Below are 17,677 nucleotides of genomic sequence, written 5' to 3' on the forward strand. Positions count from 1 at the left end.
CAACAACATATATATATATATATATATATAACGCGAACACCACGATTGCTGTGGTGGCCACAGGAAAGAGGGGAAGTAAAGATTTCACGCGCGCTGCCGCCGTTCAACGTAGCCGCGGTGTTCACGCGACACAAACGAGGACGCGTGGGTAGAGACCCAAACAAGACGGTAAGACGGGGACAATGTGCCTCCATGCACACAAAAAATAATAATAATAATAACTCAATGCGACAAAGGCAAAAAAAAAAAGAACGACAAAGAAGCGGCATATAAAGCAAAAGACCAGAACGCCAACGGCAACATCAAACTGAATTATACCTCTCCCTCTCCTTCACTCTTTCTCTAATATTCCCCCTTCTTTGTTTCACTCTTCCCCCCACCCCCACCCCCACCCCCCACCTTCCTTCCCCTCTCATTAAGGGCAGCTGCCATACGTGAGTCAACAAGTCCCCACCCGCACCATCACCTCTATCAAAGAAACAATACTCATTGCTTAGTTTTATGCATATATGTTATGTATGGTATCCATCTACGTAACTCTACGTATTTATACGAGGCAACCCTCAAGTTAAGGGGTCCTCCGCATTTGCTACCGTCCCTTCTTCTCCCGCTCCTCCATGAGTATCAGTGCGATGGCACGAACGACATCCAGATCTTTGCTGCTGAACTTGAGCGCCGTATTCCCCCTGCACCCCTCGAGCCCTGACCCCATCGATCGCGCGGTTTGGTCATCACCACCACTACCGCAATTCTTGTTGTCACTCCATTTGCCCATTTCGTCGCTCGTTTTCAGTGTCGCCGCGGCCTCGCCACCCACACCCCACCCGTTCTGCTCCCCACCACAGCCTCTACCGTCATTACTACCACGTTCATCCTTACCGATTCCCCAGGCGTAGCAGAAGCGCGCTCCCAGCTCCGATGAACGCAGGTGTTCTCTCCTACTCCGCTCACTCTCGGGCCTCTTCAGTGCCACTGATAGCACATCAAAGTCCTCGCCGTCATCCTCCGGATTGGGCTCAACAGAAGACACCTGTGAGCCACTGTTTTGCCTTCTGTCCATGTCTTCAGAAAAGTCAGCCTCAGCCGTTCCAAGGAAGGAGGTCGGCCTGTCACTGCCCCGAGGGCCCGTGGATCCAGCGGCGTACGACCGCCCTTCGCGTGCCCAGACCAAATAGGAACGCTCCGTCTTTCGCCATAGCCACTCAAACCGGTGTTGGGAAGAACACACGGAGGTGAACCCAGGCAACTGCTGAGCAAGCGGCGCATCCAAGCCCGCCTCCACCGTGTCAACCGCCATAGATGATGCCAACTGACCTCGACACGGCTCTTCCTCGTCCACGACAGGCTGCGGTGGATACCCCATGGCAGCACGGGGACGAGGTGAGACGTTGGCATCGTCGAGGAGGAACATATTTTTAAAGGGCATACCCACCAATTAACAAAACGTTGTACAGAAAACACGTTTTTCAAACTGAAACAAAAATAACGGTGTTTGTCCCGGCGTCAAGAGATGCGTCTGTAAAAGCCGTAGCGCAGATGCAACTCCCAAAAACTACTGTACGCATCTATGCACACATACAAATAAACAGAGAGAGAGTGAGAAAAAAAAAAAGAGAAACAATAAGTCCGTGAATGCGAAACCCAAAGAAGGTCTCAAATGTATCTCTGCGTAAGCTATGTCGCCTCACAAGTTATGCTATCCCCGACTTTATTTTTATTCTGTGTCACTTGTACTCGGAATCCAACTGCTGGTAGGTGAAGTACCTATTCCTGTTTTAACCGCTGCATAATATATATATATATATATATATATATATATGCGTGTGCGTGTGCGTGTGTGAAAAGCCATAAAAGGAGATAAAATAAAGCGTAAAATCCACTGTGCACATACACCTATAACTCTCAACATAGCAAAAAGTGGCGCATTACTCAATACACACGTAGAAGAGAGGCAATATATATATATATGGTCTTGATGCGTCGTCCATCCCCATGTTTTTATCTTTCCACCCTGCCTTACCTTTCTTTGGTAGTGGTCATCGATGCGGAAGGAAGTGAGAGAGGGAGAATGAACGACGACTTCGGCTGAACGATGGGCACCGCCTCCCGCCCCTATACTTTATCCTGCACGCATATAACATCAACACTTCAACAGGAGTCTCACAGCTTCAGAAAACAAAGCACTCTATTAAACAAAGACGCACACACATACACAGAGAGGAAAGAGAAACAAACAAACAAACTTGGCACTTCACGATAAATCCCGTTCACTCTCAAATTGTGTGAGTTGTGTTTTCATCTATTCCGCACGGTTTTCTGTTCACCGCCTAATATGACACTCATGACATTTTTCATCCTACTAACAGCCTCAACCTCGTCAGGAGCAGCGTCGCCACTCTCAGTGCTAGTACTAGCAGAACCACTAGTAGTAGTGGAAGCAGTTGTGCTTACTCCTTTTCCAGTATTTGTGGCAGATGTGACGGAAGTCTGGCCCTTAGCCGAAGGTTCCTTGTCATCCACCGTTATCGTTGTTCGCTTCCTTTCGCTCCACTCGCGGCCCACCTGCATATTCCGCACCTGCCTAATGCGCAGGTCTTCCTTCCGTGGTTCAAAGAAAACCACACCGGGGGGATCCTGTGCGCGACGTACGAGTCGGCCTTTGTCCTCGCCGAACCTCGGCCACCCCTTTACCTCCTCGTCTAACTCCATCTGTCGGCGACGAGCGTACTCCAGGGCCCGCAATTCCTGGCTTCGCGACAACGATGCCGCGTTGTAGTCATCGTCATCATCGGGTAGTCGCACGAAGGTTCGCACGCCGAAATTTTGCGCATCCGCAGCTTCCCGTGCAGCACGAACGCGTTCATTCATCTCTTGTCGTAAACGATGCATCTCCGACATCTGCTCATATCGTGCCAAACTTTCAGACATTTTCCAGCCATCATCGTGAACCCAATCTCGGTATTGGCGATATGCCAGCAAAAGAAAAATCGATAGCCCAAGGTACATCACAAGACCACGCAAAAGAAGAGATGAAAACGGCATGCTCCACGCCCTTCTAATTTGCGTGCGAAACGCAAACGGATTCGACGATGAAAAAGAATTCTCTGCATAACTTTGGTTTCGTTGCTGGTAGTTATAGTAACTATGGGACCGCATGGAACCCTGACGAAAAAAATCCCCATTTGGGGAGTCATAAAAACCCCGTGCGTCATGTGTGGTACGGGCGTTATGTGCAGCGTAACCAGACGATGTTTGGTAGCGATGCCCGCTGCTGCTGCTGCTGCTGCTTCTCCCAGGGGCGTAGTAACTTCCTCCACGATAGGTCTCCTTCTGCAGCTTGTATTGTTCCTTCTCCAGCTTTGACATGCCTCTTAGTCGATCGTAGGCAACCGTGATGCGACTCATCGCCGCTTCCTCGCCGCCAGCGTCGGGGTGATGCTTCCGCACTAAATCACGATAAATCGTTTTAAGCTGCCGCTGGTCGCAATCCGGCTCCACCCCTAGAATACTGCACGCCTCCGACACCTCGACGAAGGTGGGGGCGCGACGGGCACCGCCTCCACTGAAGCGTCGGGCACACAAAAGAGTGCAAAACCGCAAAGAGCTGCGCTGGTGTGCCTGGAGGAAAGCGGAGTGCAGCCCAACGCGGCGGCAAACGGATGCAAAACGATAGCCACTGGATCCCGACGACGCACCACTGAGACGCAGCTGCAAGGCGTTGAGGAATGACACAGACGACGATGACGACGAAAATGAGGAGAAGGAGCATCTGCTCCGCAGTCGTGCCTGTGACATGTAAGACAGCCACATTTGGAGGAAAACGCACCGCAAGTGCATCGCACCACGGACCCCCTCCCTCTCCCACCTCAGGTGAACGCCGCCGGATACCTCTAAGGGGCGTAAGCAATTTTTGTCAACCCCGCACACTTTTTTTCCCCCAGTTTTGTTTTAGTTTTTCCTTGTGCCTTCTTCGGTTCTTGCGGTGCCCTTCTTCTTCTTCCCGCCGCCCTAAACCCCCCGCTGCACCTACTGGGCGACTCACTATCCTTCCCTCCGATAAAAAAAAAAATCGAGGTGAAGAAAAGCACAACAAGAGGTGCAGGTGACACCGGCGCGGCAGGAACGCACCAGACACCGTCAACGAAAGAAGATCCATGCGGAGTCCACAGCAACCCGCCACCCCCTCCCTCCCCCCACATCCGCACAGGAGAAAAGCAGCTCAAACTGGCGGCGTTGTGTTCAATGTGTATACGCGTCTTTACGCAAAGGAGGACAGTCAAACAAGCAGCCTAACACGCAGAAGGGCAGGTAAACGGTGCGTAATCGTATACACAGAAAGTCAAGAAAACCACATAAAGGGAGGGGCACCAGCTCCTAAAAATGCCCCCTCCCCAAAACAAAAAAGGAATAAAAAAACAAAACAAAACAAAAGCAAAAGCGCTGGTGTTGGAATAAGAAAAACAGAGGAAAAAAAAGGAAAAAAAAGGAAAATGGCATGAAAGAAAAAAAGGAAGGAGAATGTATGCATATATATATATAGTTCCTTTCTGTTTTCCCCCTCTCTATCCCCACCGCACCTGCCTTCTGACAGTGTCGCTCTCTTCTCCTGTACGTTGCGTTTATTACTGATGTAATTCTTGCATCTTTTAAGTAACATATTTCTTTATTTGCAGTGGAGAGTGTAAAAAGTGATGAAAGCATGTTTTTTTTGTTTTGTAGTTGATTTTGTTTGTTTATTTTTTCTTGTTCTTTCACACTTGCAACGCTTCTCCGAAGCTGATCCCCCACCCCTGGCCACACAAGCATAAGTTACCCACGCGGGTGAACTCAACACACACACACACATACATACACACACACACACAGACGTATGTACAGGTAGTCCCCGGGGTCATTCGTCTGCAACCAAAATGGAGCATAAACCCATGGCCGCCCATTTCTGCCACAAAAATAGAGATAAAGAAAGGGGAAAAAAAAGCACCACTTGAATAATTAAATATATATATATATATATTATACTATATATTTGCTTATGACCGTTTGTGCCATGCACTCCGGCACACTGAATTCTTACAGTCAATACCCGCCAAGTTAAACAGTCCATTTTCTTCTTCTTTTCTCTTGTGGCATCTTGCCAGGTCGTTTGATTCAGATATAAATAACGATGAATTAGCTTATGCTTTCTCGCATACAACGCATGTTTGGTGGTATCCCTCCTCCTGGCGGTGAGCCGATTCTCACGGCTTGGAACCACCCGTATCCACACACCCACACGACTGCGCCATGTTTACTAGACTAGACGGGGTGGTCGACACACAAGCACACACCCCTTTTCATTTCGGATTTCCTGTTCGCTTCGCACCAACTCGCATCATCACTTCATATGAGAAATCGCCTTCTCGATGCTTACAGAAAGTGGTCAGAATACACCAGGAAAGCAGAATAGTGGTTTTTTTTTCTGGCATTAAGCCATTTCCCAGTAATAAATAAGAAGAAAAAAGAAAAAGGTGGGAAGGCACACATGATAGAGAGCGTGCGCCCAGCGAAGACAGCGCCCTTTCCTCCTCCAAGGAGAACGGAAGGCATACACACATACACAAATATGAGAAACAACCTGGTTCATCGTGCCCATTATTCCAAGCTGAGTAAGATCTCCCCAACACGCACAAAATACCAATCACATGGGTACATCAAGGCGTTCTACGACAACCAGGCTCCCGTTGTAAACTCACAAAGTTGCCGTTGTTGAGGCACCGATACAAACCAGACCCTTCCGCATGAAGGGCACGAGTATTAGCAGGGGGTTGGGAGAGTGGAAGGAGAGTAAAAACAAACTGCGCTCCTGCCAACTTTCAGCACAACACCATTTTATATATATATATATATATACAACAATTATTATAATAAAGCAGGCCATAGATGTAGAAAAAGACAACCAACACACACACACGCACACAAGAGAGAGAGAGAGAGAGAGAACAAACGAACACTACAAGGGAGCTTCACAAATCATTTACCTCGTTGCTTCCTCCTGGGCGCACACATCTCTCGCAAGCACCTCCGCCTTGTTTCACCTCTCATTGGCCTACTCAGCATATATATATATATATATATAATGAAGATAATCGCATAATAAATTACGTATTGCGTTGTTCCTATACATAAAGGGGAAGCTCAAAACAAGAGAAACACAAGAGTGTCAGTAGAATAGAAGGGAATAATAAACGGAAGAAAACACACAGTCCAAAAACAGAATAAAAAAAAGAAACCAACCGCCAAATACCAGCGATAACACGAAGAAAAAAAGAACAAAACAAAAACAACGACAACAACACGAAGAAAAAAAGAAAAAATAAAATAAAATAAAATTAAATTAAAAAAAAAAAAAAAAAAACGAAACAAGCTAGCAATGACGCAAGATATTTTTCTTCTTCTTCTACCTCTCTCCCCCTCCCTCCCCTTTGTTTTCGCTCAGATCCCGCTCCAGGGAGCCCGTGAATATGTGTCTTGTGTGTTTTTGCCTTTGCTTTGGATTCCGTTGCATCTCAAGTTGCACGACAAACACCAAAAAAAAAAAAAAAAAGAATTTCCCCCACCCCCTGAGAAGCACGCTTCACACACACACACATTCAGCCCGCCCTCGCATGCGGAAACTAAGCATTTTCCCACCCCTCATCGAATACCCTACCATTCTTCGTTTGTTCCCTGCCTTGCAATTCCACGTTCAACCTCGCCTCGCCAACGGCCTTGTCCCTGCATTCTCTCCAGCATTCCACACGCGCATGCGCGTCCTTAATGAGAGGGGAATACACAATTGTTTGTCTACTAGTTTGCTTTCTGTTCTCGTCGATGTTTTTATTTCCTTTTCTAAAAAGTGGTTTCCTCCTCCTTCGCTCACTGCAGAGCAAACTTCAGCTCATCCAGTGAGGCGATTCCTTTGCTGTTGTATGTGCAGCGCCAGACAGTGCGGTGCGGCACGTCCAGCCGCACGCAGCTTTCCGCGGATGTGCTGCCAAAGTACGCAAGCAGCGCCCGTAGAACGGCACGATGCGCGACGACAACGACGACGCAGTCGGCATTTTCAAGCTGCATAATCACCGGCTCCAGTCGCAGCACCAAGTCCTGATAGCTCTCCCCCTCTGGGTAGCGGAAGGTGTACTTGTTGACATTGCGAAAATGATCAATCAGCGGGTGCCGCTCCCGCACCTCCGCATACGTAAGTTCCTCACAAACGCCAGCGTGAATCTCGTTGAGGCTGCTCCAGCGCACAGTTTTGATTCCCAGCAGCTGTTCACCGTTCTCTACGGTCTGAATCGCACGGCGCAGCTGACTCGTCCAAAGCTCCAACTGGCCCCGTCTTTCACCTCTGCCCTTGTCTTCACTACTTCTTGCAGCACACGTTTTTCCATCCGAGGCGTCGAGGCGGCCTTCCCTGCCCGCCTTTTTGTTTGCCCCTGCGGCGCAGTACTCCTTCAGGGAGGCCAAGAAGCCTAGTATTTCATTGGCCCCTTTTTCTCCATTAGGGCTCAAGGCGGAGTCTCCGCCGATGCGATCCTCCAGGTTATATAGCGACTCTCCGTGTCGAACAAAAAAAATGGGATGCCGTACTTTTTGCTGGGTTAGACTCATGACATACGAGACAATACGACTGGCTGTGTAACCCGTCACGCCACGGACTTCAATATCCATTAAATTTCGTAACTTTATGTACCTCTTCTCACGTTGTTTTCCGCACTTTCGTTTATCTAGTCCCATGGCATTATCATGTGACCCCTCGATCGGTGTCATCATATCTTCAGGGGATCCCCCCTGACTACTAGACGTCGAGGTGAGGGTTGTGTAGACCTCACTAAGGTACTCAACGCGGCGTGCAAAGTCCTGTTGAGCCTCCGTCGCAGCCACGTCATGCGGGTACTCGGAGCTATCCTTCACCTTTAACTCATTAAACTTCTGGCTCATCTGATGGCTTCGAATGACCTCCATAAAAAACGTCTGCGAGGCTAGCGGCGAAAAAAGTGCCTCCGCCTCATCTCGCAACTCCTCTGTAGGGAAGTCATCGTTCACAACAAGCACCTCTCCACCATTCGCGTAAAAGGCCTTCGCATCAACAAGGCAGCGCCCGAGTACGCATCGATAAAGACGACGTTCGACACTATCCGGGTCACAAATAAGTGACCGAAAGTGCTCTGCGCATACGTAATCCGTTTGCCGTGACGCCTCCACTGTCGATGAGGAGATTCCAGGCGATGGCAAGGCGTTAGGGTCTGCTGTACTTGTTTGCTCCACACTTATTGGTGTGTCTCTTACAACGTTGCAGCACGCTGGGCCCTGTGATTTTTCCGGCGACTTATCAGTTTCAGGAAGGGCACATCTGGGCGAAGACACGAGGCCATCAGATGATAAACCGGCGGGAGTATCGGAAGACTGACGGCACTTCTTGTATTCCATTAACAGACGTCGCCATACCACCTGAATATTCAATACCTTCGCTCGGCAGCCGTGCCATCCCAGCAGCCTACAGATTTTCTGCGCCAAAAATGTTTTACCCCGCGCAGGAAGCCCCACCATGATAATGCAGAGTGACGCCACACTTGCCTGAGTGGAACTGTTAAAGTACTCGGGTCCCTGACGCGTGATGGGGATGGTGTAGTTGTCAAGCAGGGGGGTAAGCACCTTCAAAGCCGCACTTACAGGGGACAAAGGGTCAGGCTGCAAAAAGGCAGATAAAGCATCATTAAGCTCTTCACAGGAGAGCCCCGAAGCCGTACAGTTGAAGTTGCGAGCAGAAGGCGAATGAATCTGCGGAGCGTCGTGCGCTGCCAGTGCCTGCGCCGAACCTATCTCGGCTCCCATTGGCGGGTACGGCGTCGTAGGGGACTCCTTTGCTTCCTGAGCCTCACGCAGATCCGTAAAAAACTTTGCCTCACGCCAATGCCATGAACTGAAGGGACGGACTGGGCCTCCGACCAGTTCAAGCAGGCGCGCCCCACGCTCGTCGGCGCTGAGCAAACTCCTCCGTGCCTCAGCTGCTGTGGTGACGGACGTGGCGTTGTCGCCGGAGAGTGTTGTGGAGGAGTCGGATGGCTCAAGGGAGAGGTTCATCGCCCACCCACTCGCGCCCGCGTTAACTTTCACGCCGACGCTCATTTGGGGCAACCACGACAGAGAGAGAACCCTATTTCCTCCCAAGCAGTATACGCAACCACTATGTGTGTGTAAGAGAGTGAGAAGGCGATGCGTGAAAACTATTGCGGATGTGCGATGCCAAATTACGTGTTTTCCTCTTTCACGCCGTTCCTCCGCCTCTGAGAAGTATGCACACCTACAACACACCTTACTCCCAAGCCCCCTCCCCTTCCACTTCAGCCAATAAACACAAACTTTTGTATGTATTGCAATGATATATATACACACACGGCACGACACTAAAGAAGTAAAATAGGAAAAGAAAAGAAAAGAAAAAAGCGAGCAGGTATATTACTACAACACTGGCATGATACAACACGTGACATACACGGAGGCCAGGAGTAAGCACCGCCAAGGTGTATTCCTTCCGGCATCCCCTGTCCCCATCCCAAGGCCCTCCAACTTCTTGTTGCAGCTAAAAAAGACAATCGTAGAAGGAGCGCGTGACAAAAAAAAAAAAGACATAAGAAATACTTCAGGACAATGTAAAAGGAGGAGTTTGGATAATGGGTTTCAATGTTCTCCGCAGCACCGCACGTCCACGACAACACCCCATCATTTTGGTAAACTCGTCAACCGCAAACCCGCCTCAATCACAAGTCCGTCGTCGTGCAAAACTAATAATAACACGCACACACATTTTCCGCAGTGGCTTCTTGTGCTGGCTGTCGCTGCACCGCGGGCAAGACACTCAAGCCATTATTCTTTCAGCTCCTTTTTTCTTGCCCCCACCCACCCGCCTCTTTGCCCTCTTCGCCCACACCATTCGAAATGAAGTATGTAGCCGGAGTTTCCGTCGTGTAATACTTCCACTGTGCACCCCGCCGCCGTGACACGGTTGCATACACCATGCACGCAACGGCAAGCAAAAAGAAAGCAAAGACTCCCAGCACAAGACGGGACCCTACAGCAGCATCAATAACGGCGGCCTGCTGGGCTTTTTCCCTGCTTCGCATATACTGCACTTCTGCCTGCGGGGCGAATGCGGCTGACGTCGACGCAAACGTGCCAGGCGGGTACTGGGGGCGGCGGGTGTTGCCTGCTGGGCCATCCCCCAAGCCCCCGGTACGCTGATACTCACAAAAGATACGATCCATCGCCGCTTTCGCTGAGTGACCCTGTGACCCAAACATAAATGAGAGCGCATGCCTAGCTCCCCTCCGTTGTCGGTCTGCCAGATTCCATGGTGGGGCCTCCTCTCGCATCCTCTCCATGCGCTCCCGAAAGGCATTAAATTGAGCTGTTTTGTTTCGTCCTCGGCCTGACTGCGCGCCACTGTCCCCGCCTTGCGGTTCCTGAGATTGCTCTCGACGTCGACCCTCGTATGCACGTTGTGCACGCTGATGTGCGTCGCTATCACGTAAGGAGGACAAAATCATGCGTCGTTCCGCGCTGCTGTACCGCCGCAGCAACCGATATGCCTCCACCCCTCGCCGCATATTTTCTGCGGCGGTTGCTTCATTCCGTGACGCATCCATGTTGCCACCACCCCCACGCTGCGGGTCGGCATCACCACTAGAACTGTGAGGGTTGACGCCGTGGAGCACGTCAGGATGACTCGTTTTGGCAAGCTCCTGAAAGCGGGCTTTGATGTCGCTGTCCGTCGCACCGTCAGGGAGGGAAAGGGCACGCAGTGCGGCGCGGAGCTCCTCCCTGGACACGGTGTGCGTCGAGGAGACACACCGCAACGCGCCAAATACCACCGCACACTCCCCGCACACTCGACGGACTCGCACAACTCGCCTGACTGCAGCCGCTGTGGAGCAGCAGTCGCCCACACTAGCGTGTTTCAACGCTCTGTGCATGCAACATTGTCCACAAGAGAACCTAACCTGCCCCAGCGACATATATATATCAATACAATCCCTGTAGTTGTTTGCGTGCGTTCTCCTACTGCTAGAAAAAAAAACGGGTGAATACCAAATAAATTGCGCAAGACACGGTGTCAAGGACGCCCCATGCTCATCGCTGACAGGTGGCATTCGCTGCAAACCCCCTTTCGTGGCAGCCAGCCGGGAATGCCGTCACCCGCAGTGCTCGTCGAATGGAAAGATGCAAAGAAAACTCAACGTACAGTCGCGCGCGCACACAAACACACGAGTAGGCATATGCGCACAAATGCCCTCCCATGCATGTGTATTGACCGCGGTAGCCTCGGTTCCAACATACACGCAGAAAATAATAATAATAATAATAATAATAAAAGAAAATGGAAGGTGTCATGGTTCCGGATAAAACAACAAACAAATAGATATACAAAAGAAGTAGAAACATAATAACAATAATAATAGCACACAGCAAAACAAACAACAACAACACAACACAACAGTACCAAACTAAACAATAATGATAATTATAGTAATGAGCAACACGTGTAAAAAAAAAAAAAACAGTGCCCCATCATCCTTATTGCTTAACAGGTGTCTGGCTTCGTCCACTCACCATGCATTTCTACCTGTGCATGAAGTACACTCACTTTGATATTCAGTTAGATACTCAGACAGCATATATGCGTATTAGTATAATGGCCCACACTTCCAATGGAAATGGCTTCACCTTGTTTGCGTCTTAATCGGCGCACCTGCGCCCACCCATACCCACTCCTGTGGTTCATCGCATAAACTCTCCGCGCCCCGGCACGGACCTCAGGATTAAGTTAATGAAACTGGCACATAAACATTGGTACAGCCGCTGCGCCGCCAGCGACCTCAAATAATTGAAACCAGAGTGGACCTCCACCACTGAATTTAAGCGTCACGACACTCGCGGTTTCTGCCCACCAGCTACATCTTCCTGCATTAACAGCTTCTGAACGGACAACGCGGTGTCAATCCTCCCACCGCTAGGAAAAAACAAAGACGTGCATGCCGGATGCTGCGGGGATCGGCGCTGTAGCGCGTCCCCCCGCCCGTTGTTCCTGGCGAGGTATGCGAAGACGGCGGTGGCGCCCCCACGGCAGCCCCGAGAAGCAGGTACGCAGCGACCAGCCGAAGCGTGGATACAAATGGGGTGACGTCTGCTCGCGTCCTTGCAGCGGGGGGGGAACAAAGTACGCTGTCAAATTTACGGCAACAACAAAGGAAGGCAAGGAGGAAAACGGCCGAAAGTCACGTGTCCACGTTCAAAGGGTAAAAAGGAGAGCAAAGCATTAAGATGCAACAAATAGCCCATTTAAGAATAATAAAGCTACAGCCTTGTCCCAAGTGTAGAAAGTGTAAAATATGTGTGTGTGTTTGTGTGTAATGGCAACAATACCCAGCGATGTCGTACAAACCCGAGGATACAGCCATAATAATAAAAAGTACGCATAATTTATGCTTTGGCTCACACATCTCATATATATGTCTTTGTTCTCTCTTTTTTTCTCTCTTTTTTTGCCACCCTGCGTTGGTGTACTTTCAATGAGAATTCTTCATTTTGTTTTCGATGTTGCTTCTGCACACTCACTCACTCACTCACACATACACACACACCTACTTTCTCTCTCTCTCTCATCACATTGGCTCTGGACCGTATACAACGGAATGTACCGTCCGCTTGGAACGGTGACGATAGTCTTATGTTCAATCCTCAGCGTCACCGCTGCCCTCCTCAAGGCGCGGTGAAAGTTCTGCGGCGTGGATCTGTGCCAGCTCTGCTGCCGCTTTCCACGGCGCCACGGGATGCTCATCACAGTGACGGAAGCGTGAGCCTGAAGCTGCCCCGCCAACGTACGTGGGATCAGCGAAGATGCCTCGTTTCTCTCCACTCGGTGAGGTGAGGTTGTGAAAACACACCTCTTCCCCGTCAGACGACTTCAACGCCGCCACAGCAGCCTCAAGCTCCCGCTGAAACTGCTCGACAGCCCGCCATGGACCGCGAATGACAACTCCCACCCCGTTTGTCACAGCGTTGGCTCCTTTCTCGCATCCGTCCCTGTTTCCCGCTGCAGGGTAACGGGAAAGATATGGATTGGCCTCCACGTGCTGCTGGTACTGCAGGCTGAGGCCGAGCGCCCGCGCGCGCTGGCGCAAGCCACCACTCCCGCTCTTCCTCTCCCCCACGGGCAAGTTTCCGACGTCGCTACGAAGGTGCCCACCACACTCGGCGCCTTCGTGCGTCTCACTGTGCATCGTCCGGTGTAACACGCGTAGAATGCCTGGAGGAAAAGCAAACACACGTAATACAGTGGCATTAGGGTTGTCCTCCTCCTCTTTTGCATCCCTCTCAGTGGGTTTCCTCTCAAAACAAGCACTCTCCATCTCCGGAAAAGGTGGTGGCTTCGCTGCACGTGATCGCCTGACGCAGTGCTGCTCCCAACAAAATCGATTAAATGTCGGGATGCACGCTCCAGGCACGTCGCCTCCTGCCTCAAGCACAGGAAGACGCAATCCGCACGCCCGCAGCTCCTCTCGCAAACTGTAAATGCTCTCCATCTGCTCCAAATACTTCCCCTCGGCGGTGGAGACAAACGCCTCACGCCTTCGGTAATCCAACACGCGCTGCTGAGCCTCCTGAACCTTCAGCCGCAGTGTATTGCATACCTCCTCCGCGGCCTGGAGTTCGGCGCCACACTCCTTCTGCTTCTCTTCTTCCATGAGAATCCCGGCGTAGAGGGTGCGGAGTGCTTCCTCCTTTGCAGCGTTATTTAATCGGCACAAAGCCGTCTGCCCCTCCAGCTTGCGTACCTGGTAGAGAAACTCGTCACGCACAGACACGAGTAGCCTGTCTGCCTTTACATCACCCTCCGATGTATTCCCTGTTACCGCATGTGGTGTGTGCGGTGGTGGTGATAAATCCGAATAAAGCTGCGTTAGCACTTCCTCCTTCCCGGAGTTTATTTGGGCCTCCAGCTCCGTCTGTGCGCGCCGCTGCGCGTGCACCTCTTCCTGCATCATGCTCACACGGCGGCGTAGCTCCTGCACATCCTGCAGTAAATTCGCATCCTCGCCTGGAGGCAGAGGCGTTTCCGTGGCTTTCATCATGTCCAGGTTTTCAATGGCAAGCATTGGGTTGTGAATGAACTCGGCAATTTTGGGGTGAAGACTACCAGATGGCTCCGGCCTCGTCGCGAGCAATGATACTTGCAGTGGCGTACACGGCGATTGCTGAGATGCCTTGGGTTCCACTTCCCCGGGCATCGTGAGGCACCGCCCGTCACGAAGCACTTCACACAACCCTCCCAGGAATATTTTATTTATATATTCGTAATTAACAGGAAGGGGTGGTAGTGAAATAAACGAAGAAAACAAAAAAAAAAAAAGAATAACAAACACAACAAAAATGATTGCAGAATAACTCCAATGAAATAAAAAATAAAAAATAAAAAAAGTGAAAAAAAAAAATACACCACCGATGGGAGTTAGTGATAAACTCAGCACACAGCCCTTACGGATTTGCATAATTCAGGAGATTCATATGAATATATATATATATATATATATTCATATATTGAAAAGCACACACAGTTGACAGAGGCGCATATATGTAATCGGGTTTTTTTTTCCCTTCCCCCCCCCCCCCACTCTCTCTTATCTTCCCACCGTTCGTTCCTATCCGATCGTTCTCACTCAATAACACTAGTAGTACCAAAAGTACTACAAATCCCCCAATAAACATGCTTTTGCGCAAAACCATCTACCACACTGAAAGCGTTCGTCTCTCTCTCTCTCTTTTCTTTTCTTTTTTTCCGTTGTAGTATCCACTGATGCTCAATGAAACCTCGTCCCGCAGAAGCAATGATCTTTTGTACAGGAAGGACGCTTCCTGTGGTGGTGATCATCACTGTGCCCGCAAGCGGGATGATCGCCATCAGTAGTTACGCTACTACTCTCACTGGTGCTCTCATCGCTACTGCTCTCCCCAAAAAGTTTCTTCTTATGAAAGATGCAGCAACTTTTGCTTACGCGCTGGTTAGTATGTTCTTGTATACCCCTCATCCACGAAACATGACGATTTTGACGCTCTCTGGGCTCCGCTGGTGCAGGCTGCAGATGAAGCACTGCCACCCTGCGTGGCACAAAGTCCTCTTCGGTGTGTCGCTCGTCAGTCTTTGGCGGTTGCGCCTGGCGAGTCAAGGACAACGGCTGCATTCTATTCTCTCTCTCAGCCGTCCTACACCGAATGTAATGTATTCAATAAACCGTCTTTGCGTTTTGGCGTTGTTCGGCTTTGTAACCCTCTGCGCCTCTACGCAACAATAAATGGAGTCCACGCGAGTCCGTGACGCCGTGGTGGTAGCGTATGTAAATGCAGATGTATTTGTATGTAGAGTTGCACGTCGTCACCTCACTCACTCACGTAAGTATTGGCGACCTATTTTTACCCCTGTGAGTCGGCGTGTAAAACTGAGGTAGAGAACTACGCCGTACTGGTCTTGCATGTTTAGGAGTGTGAGCGTGATTGCGCATCGTGGAGAGAAAAGAGAAGCAAGAAGAAAAGAGGCAAGGAGAGATGGAGTGACTGAAGTCGGCCATGGAATTAGCTGACAGACAAACCATCCCACGTCCGCTCGTTCGCCCCTCACCTCGCAGTCGCAGCAGTAGGAGGTTTCAAAAGGCACAAGACACCCCAGGGATTACATCCGTACCGCCCAGATATATATGGAAAACAGATGTCGTTGACCCCACCCCTCTTGCAGAATACGATACACGCCCCCGAGAAAGTACCCACCGTTGTATCACTGACAAGCCTGCAGGCAGATTCATCCTCATCGCCGTCGCCTCAGACACGCACCTTCCCTCTTCCCCGCGTCCGTTCAATATTCCCACACACCCCAATATATATTATATATACTCCCATTTTTCCTACGTCCTTCACTCTCACGTATTCACCAAGCCACATGCGTAGCCGTCGTCTTCTCAGCGGCTTCCTCCCGCTCACGGCATCCATCTCGTCGCACAGATGGTCCCCTTCCCCTCTCGCAACCCGTGAGAAAAAAAACCCACGCAAAGCACAAATTTCACTAGTCAAATAAACGGCACACACACACACATTCGCTTCTACCAAAAAAAAAAACAAGAAAAGATGAATGCCCACCATTAGACGCCCAAGCCCTCCTTGCAGTTGCGCCAAAGACAACCAGGAGTGCTAGTGCTTCAAAGCTGCGGCACATGCGCATATGCGTGGGTGGGTGGGTAAATATAGGTATGTATAACGCTATGCGTATACTTATGCACATGTAACTCGGTATACAAGATACGACGAACACGCACGCACAGCAAGAGAGAAAAAAGGAGAGTGAAGAGAAAATTCACAAACAAAAAAAAAATATATGTGATGTTCGCATTGCTCGCATCAACTTAATTTGAAAGTAGCACACAAACTGAGATATGCTAACATATACTAATGTAGTCTAGGCAAGTGATCAGAGTGAGACGCATGGATACAAAACCGTACAGGAGTGAGCTCCAAAGGAAGGTGGCATTCATGCGCATGCCATGCGCGAACGCGTTACCCCTGCGTTGGGCTCGGTTGGAGGAAGAAGAGGCCTTGATAGGCGGAGGCCAGCCGCACAGCGCCACACACACACACACAAGAAAAGCAAAGAAAAAAAAAAGGAATGCTGCTTCAAAGTCAATGAGAAGAGGCTTAAAACGGTGATAAAAAAAAAACAGGGGGGTGAGGGAGCCTCGCAAAGCAAAAATAAGGCTCACTCTTCCCCTTGTCGTTTCGTTTTTCTGCCTTCTTCCTCCAAACTCTTGTACTGGCAGCAAATGCATCGTCCCCTTCTCTTTTGTTCAATTTTATAATTGGTCGCTCAGGCCACTCGCGTCCTTTCCCCTCCCTGCAGTTAATATGTATGAACGGTGCATATAGTGATGTAAGCAACTCTGCTTTGTAGGCGCCGGAGCGCAAAAAGAACAAATCCCAGAAGCAACCAAAGCAAAAAAAAAAATGGTGGTAGCGGGGGATGGGGGCCCCTCTATTTCCACTTACCCTTTCAAGTAACCATACGGTCTTATATATGCATAGAGAAGTACAGATGTATAGATGGATAAGGTGGTGTAGGGAAACGACTGTGATAACACAGCGGTAAAGGTGGCAAGAAACAAAACAAATGCACACAACCCACAGACCTACGTCTATGCATATAAATATATATTTACGTATATGTGCATTCATAGGTAGGTATATATCGGTGTGGGGCCAAGCCGTAATAAAATGTACAGCAACGTGCAAGTAAGCACGACACAGAAGCACACGTATAAAAGTGACTGCAGCAGCGTCGCAAAGAAAAGAAGGGTGGGGGAACTGACAGCGAGTGAAAAAGAGCCCATCGGTCGATGCAGAAGGAAGGCACACATACAAAAAAAAAAAAAACATTGAAAATAACCCCTTGGCACGAGGCCGCCGGCATTGCACGGACGGTGATGGTTCCCCGCACACGCCGCCACCCGTGCGAGCCCGAAGGCACAGGCAGCACCGGCACGGAGAGCCACAATAAGCAAACAAACCAAGCTAAGAAAAAAAAAAAAACAGAGAACCCCCCCCCCCCCCACCCCACACACAC

At 50.0% G+C, this 17,677-nt stretch overlaps 6 protein-coding genes across 6 annotated transcripts, besides 26 other annotated features; all 6 read right to left on the reverse strand.

The window, feature by feature from the left end:
• The first annotated feature begins 7 nt into the window (after positions 1-7).
• Positions 8-30: a microsatellite.
• Positions 31-201: 171 nt separating this feature from the next.
• Positions 202-221: a microsatellite.
• Positions 222-348: 127 nt separating this feature from the next.
• Positions 349-372: a microsatellite.
• Positions 373-400: a microsatellite.
• A 189-nt stretch (positions 401-589) lies between these two features.
• On the reverse strand, positions 590-1,426 carry TraAM80_08045 (uncharacterized protein; the record flags this gene model as incomplete). Its single annotated transcript, XM_029384807.1, has 1 exon — positions 590-1,426. The coding sequence occupies one exon, from the start codon at positions 1,424-1,426 to the stop codon at positions 590-592; it is 837 nt and encodes a 278-aa protein (XP_029235301.1).
• A 363-nt stretch (positions 1,427-1,789) lies between these two features.
• Positions 1,790-1,819: a microsatellite.
• Positions 1,820-2,173: 354 nt separating this feature from the next.
• Positions 2,174-2,243: a sequence feature (A-rich).
• A 52-nt stretch (positions 2,244-2,295) lies between these two features.
• Positions 2,296-3,795, reverse strand: TraAM80_08046 (chaperone protein DNAJ; the record flags this gene model as incomplete). The annotated part of the gene is made up of 1 exon (XM_029384808.1): positions 2,296-3,795. The coding sequence occupies one exon, from the start codon at positions 3,793-3,795 to the stop codon at positions 2,296-2,298; it is 1,500 nt and encodes a 499-aa protein (XP_029235302.1).
• Positions 3,796-4,392: 597 nt separating this feature from the next.
• Positions 4,393-4,437: a sequence feature (A-rich).
• A 16-nt stretch (positions 4,438-4,453) lies between these two features.
• Positions 4,454-4,514: a sequence feature (GA-rich).
• A 189-nt stretch (positions 4,515-4,703) lies between these two features.
• Positions 4,704-4,748: a microsatellite.
• Positions 4,749-4,830: 82 nt separating this feature from the next.
• Positions 4,831-4,865: a microsatellite.
• A 128-nt stretch (positions 4,866-4,993) lies between these two features.
• Positions 4,994-5,026: a microsatellite.
• An 843-nt stretch (positions 5,027-5,869) lies between these two features.
• Positions 5,870-5,889: a microsatellite.
• Positions 5,890-5,938: 49 nt separating this feature from the next.
• Positions 5,939-5,957: a microsatellite.
• Positions 5,958-5,978: a microsatellite.
• Positions 5,979-6,094: 116 nt separating this feature from the next.
• Positions 6,095-6,115: a microsatellite.
• A 181-nt stretch (positions 6,116-6,296) lies between these two features.
• Positions 6,297-6,402: a sequence feature (A-rich).
• Positions 6,403-6,566: 164 nt separating this feature from the next.
• Positions 6,567-6,586: a microsatellite.
• A 308-nt stretch (positions 6,587-6,894) lies between these two features.
• Positions 6,895-9,147, reverse strand: TraAM80_08047 (putative 6-phosphofructo-2-kinase/fructose-2,6-biphosphatase; the record flags this gene model as incomplete). Its single annotated transcript, XM_029384809.1, has 1 exon — positions 6,895-9,147. The coding sequence occupies one exon, from the start codon at positions 9,145-9,147 to the stop codon at positions 6,895-6,897; it is 2,253 nt and encodes a 750-aa protein (XP_029235303.1).
• A 284-nt stretch (positions 9,148-9,431) lies between these two features.
• Positions 9,432-9,462: a microsatellite.
• Positions 9,463-9,893: 431 nt separating this feature from the next.
• On the reverse strand, positions 9,894-10,991 carry TraAM80_08048 (chaperone protein DNAJ; the record flags this gene model as incomplete). The annotated part of the gene is made up of 1 exon (XM_029384810.1): positions 9,894-10,991. One exon carries the CDS (start codon positions 10,989-10,991, stop codon positions 9,894-9,896), a length of 1,098 nt encoding a protein of 365 aa, XP_029235304.1.
• Positions 10,992-11,363: 372 nt separating this feature from the next.
• Positions 11,364-11,389: a microsatellite.
• Positions 11,390-11,421: 32 nt separating this feature from the next.
• Positions 11,422-11,477: a microsatellite.
• Positions 11,478-11,530: a microsatellite.
• Positions 11,531-12,408: 878 nt separating this feature from the next.
• Positions 12,409-12,427: a microsatellite.
• A 199-nt stretch (positions 12,428-12,626) lies between these two features.
• Positions 12,627-12,684: a microsatellite.
• A 65-nt stretch (positions 12,685-12,749) lies between these two features.
• TraAM80_08049 (uncharacterized protein) lies at positions 12,750-14,306 on the reverse strand (the record flags this gene model as incomplete). Its single annotated transcript, XM_029384811.1, has 1 exon — positions 12,750-14,306. The coding sequence occupies one exon, from the start codon at positions 14,304-14,306 to the stop codon at positions 12,750-12,752; it is 1,557 nt and encodes a 518-aa protein (XP_029235305.1).
• A 92-nt stretch (positions 14,307-14,398) lies between these two features.
• Positions 14,399-14,510: a sequence feature (A-rich).
• Positions 14,511-14,581: 71 nt separating this feature from the next.
• Positions 14,582-14,617: a microsatellite.
• A 259-nt stretch (positions 14,618-14,876) lies between these two features.
• Positions 14,877-15,257, reverse strand: TraAM80_08050 (putative protein phosphatase inhibitor; the record flags this gene model as incomplete). The annotated part of the gene is made up of 1 exon (XM_029384812.1): positions 14,877-15,257. One exon carries the CDS (start codon positions 15,255-15,257, stop codon positions 14,877-14,879), a length of 381 nt encoding a protein of 126 aa, XP_029235306.1.
• A 2,393-nt stretch (positions 15,258-17,650) lies between these two features.
• Positions 17,651-17,669: a microsatellite.
• The last annotated feature ends 8 nt before the right edge of the window (positions 17,670-17,677 follow it).

This window comes from Trypanosoma rangeli (assembly GCF_003719475.1).
Source record: "Trypanosoma rangeli strain AM80 chromosome Unknown Tra_15.4_contig_00369, whole genome shotgun sequence".
In the NCBI taxonomy this organism is placed as follows: domain Eukaryota; phylum Euglenozoa; class Kinetoplastea; order Trypanosomatida; family Trypanosomatidae; genus Trypanosoma; species Trypanosoma rangeli.